This window comes from Bison bison, unplaced genomic scaffold, assembly GCF_000754665.1.
Source record: "Bison bison bison isolate TAMUID 2011002044 unplaced genomic scaffold, Bison_UMD1.0 scf7180017847352, whole genome shotgun sequence".
NCBI classification, from domain to species: domain Eukaryota; kingdom Metazoa; phylum Chordata; class Mammalia; order Artiodactyla; family Bovidae; genus Bison; species Bison bison.
In genome coordinates, this window is record NW_011477925.1 from 11,946 (window position 1) to 14,353 (window position 2,408).

Sequence of the window (2,408 nt, forward strand, 5' to 3'; positions counted from 1 at the left end):
GAGCCAGCCGCAGCCGCCGCCAATCAGCCTCCGCCCCCCACGCCGACCCCGCGCGGCCTACCTTGAGGATGAGCGGTGAGCTGGGCTTTAGCTCCAGCAGGCCGGTGGGGCTGAGCGGCTCCAGCACGGGGTCCGGGTAGTAGAGGAAAGACGAGGTGTTGAGCACCAGCAGAGCGCGCACGTCGTCCATGACGAAGCCCAGCTCGTCCGGCCGCTCCCCGAGCTCGGGTGGGCTGCGCACGCCGTTGTCCACCGACGGGGCCCGGCACACCATGGTGGTGTCGTTGTACACCAGGCAGCTCTGGGGATGCAGGGCAGGGGCCGCTGGGCTGTATGCTCCACGAGGGGCCAGGCGCCAGCAGCGGCACACCCACCCTCCCTGGGACCCCCCAAGCACGGCCTCGATGGCAGGCGTGGGGGGCAGGGCCCAGCAGGGACTCACATTTTCCCTCTCAACGCCGCCGTACTTGGCTCGGATGCGCGGTTCGCGGACAGTGGCCAGGTTGGTGCCCGTGACTGTTAGAAGGGTCCCTCCACTAAAAGATGAGGGTGGTAGGAGTCACAGATGGGACACCCGGGGCCCCTTTCCCCAGGGCCCAGCACAAACGGGAGGCATAGACACCCCACCTGGCCTCCCAAGAGGCGGTCAAGGGCTAAAGCCTCTTGGCACCGCGCTGGGTGGCGGGACGGCGTGAGGGCTGAGCCGAGAGCCGGCAGCAGGGGCCCCGAGCCACGTGCTGGTCTCTGGCGGCTCAGGACTGGGGTCGCGGGGCTCAGGGTGGGCAGATCAAGGGCTGCGGGGCTTAGAGCAGGGGGGAGGCCCCCAGGGGTGCCCTGACCTGTTGATGCTCCACTCAGGGTCAATCCTCAGGATGGTGGGGTCCTCGGTGTAGTTGTACTTGACCTCGGGGTTGGTGAGCTGAGCGCGGTTGATGTTGACAACTATGGGGACGCTGCCCGGGCTCTGCCCCGGAGGCGTCAGACACCGGATCTCCCGGGAATTCCTCCTGGAGGGGCGGCGGGGCGGGGGCAGTGAGGCGCCTCCAACCTGCCTGAGCATCCAGGCTCCACCACCACAGGCTGCAGGCATGTCACTGTCCACGTCCCACTCCGGCCTCACCTGCCTCCCCGTGACACAGGCCACTGCGGGCCCTGCCTCCAGGCAGCTAAGGACTGTGGGAGTCACTTCCCCCGTCAGCCCCTGCCAGGGGCCAGGTGCTGTCTGTGCCCCTATGCGGTACGTCCCCAGCTGAGAGGCGGGTCTGGGATCCAAGCTCCCTCTCTAGGGGACACCCCCACCCCCGCATCTGCCTCCTCTGTGGTGTCAGCTGATGAATCTGGCTGTGTCTCGATCCACAGAGCCAGGCCCACAGGCACCAGGAGCAGGCCTGCTGGGCAGGAAGGGGCTCACTGGGCCTCAAGGCAGCCCTGTGACAGCCCCATCGATCACCCAGGGCTGGCTAGCTGGACGGACCCCACAGTTTCAATGTCCGACCAACGGGGCCAGACCCCATGCTCAGGGCCAGAGCCCCATGCTCAGGGTCAGAGCCCCACGCTCAGGGTCAGAGCTCCATGTTCACGGCCAGAGCCCCACGCTCAGGGTCAGAGCCCCACGCTCAGGGTCAGAGCCTCACGCTCAGGCTCAGACCCAGGGTCAGAGCCCATGCTCAGGGTCAGAGCTTCACACTCAGGGTCAGAGCTCCACACTCACGGCCAGAGCCCCACGCTCAGGGTCAGAGCCTCACGCTCAGGCTCAGACCCAGGGCCAGAGCCCCATGCTCACGGTCAGAGCCCCACACTCAGGGTCAGAGCTTCACGCTCATGGCCAGAGCCCCACGCTCAGGGTCAGAGCTCCACGCTCACGGCCAGAGCCTCACGCTCAGGCTCAGACCCAGGGCCAGAGCCCCACGCTCAGGGTCAGAGCTTCACGCTCATGGCCAGAGCCCCACGCTCAGGGTCAGAGCTTCACACTCAGGGACCACGCTCAGGGCCAGAGCCCCACGCTCAGGGCTCCTGCTTCCTGCAAGGACACACACGATGCACTCACTCCCTAACCCCCATCGTCTCTGATCTGAAAACAGGCTAATCCCAAGTCCGGGCCATGAGCTGGTGAAACGGGCTGCTGAAGTGGGGGTGCTGGGTCACCCTACGGGGCAGCCAGCCCGGTCACCGCCTGCACCTGCCTGTCCCCTCAGTGCCTACAACCACAGCCGCCAGGCCCGCACGCGGCAGGCTGCAAACACCAATAATTAGTCTGATAACGGGTAATTACCGCAGGAAAATATTTAAAGGCTCGCTCCATTATCATCCCTAATCTAAAATTATCCACTTCAAGGCTCCCGGCTTTTGTTAAGATTCCCTTTCTCTCTCTTAAGAATTTCTCTAAACGGCTGTGCTCTGGGAGCATC

General features: G+C 65.2%; 1 protein-coding gene across 1 annotated transcript in view; it reads right to left on the minus strand.

Annotated features, from left to right (window-relative positions):
- LOC104990672 (plexin-A1-like) overlaps window positions 1-2,408 on the minus strand; it is a 39,184-nt gene that overhangs the window by 11,621 nt on the left and 25,155 nt on the right. The window contains 4 exon segments of the mRNA XM_010842914.1: window positions 42-301; window positions 443-536; window positions 840-1,282; window positions 1,950-2,020. Coding sequence (XP_010841216.1) covers window positions 42-301; window positions 443-536; window positions 840-1,282; window positions 1,950-2,020 — 868 coding nt within the window.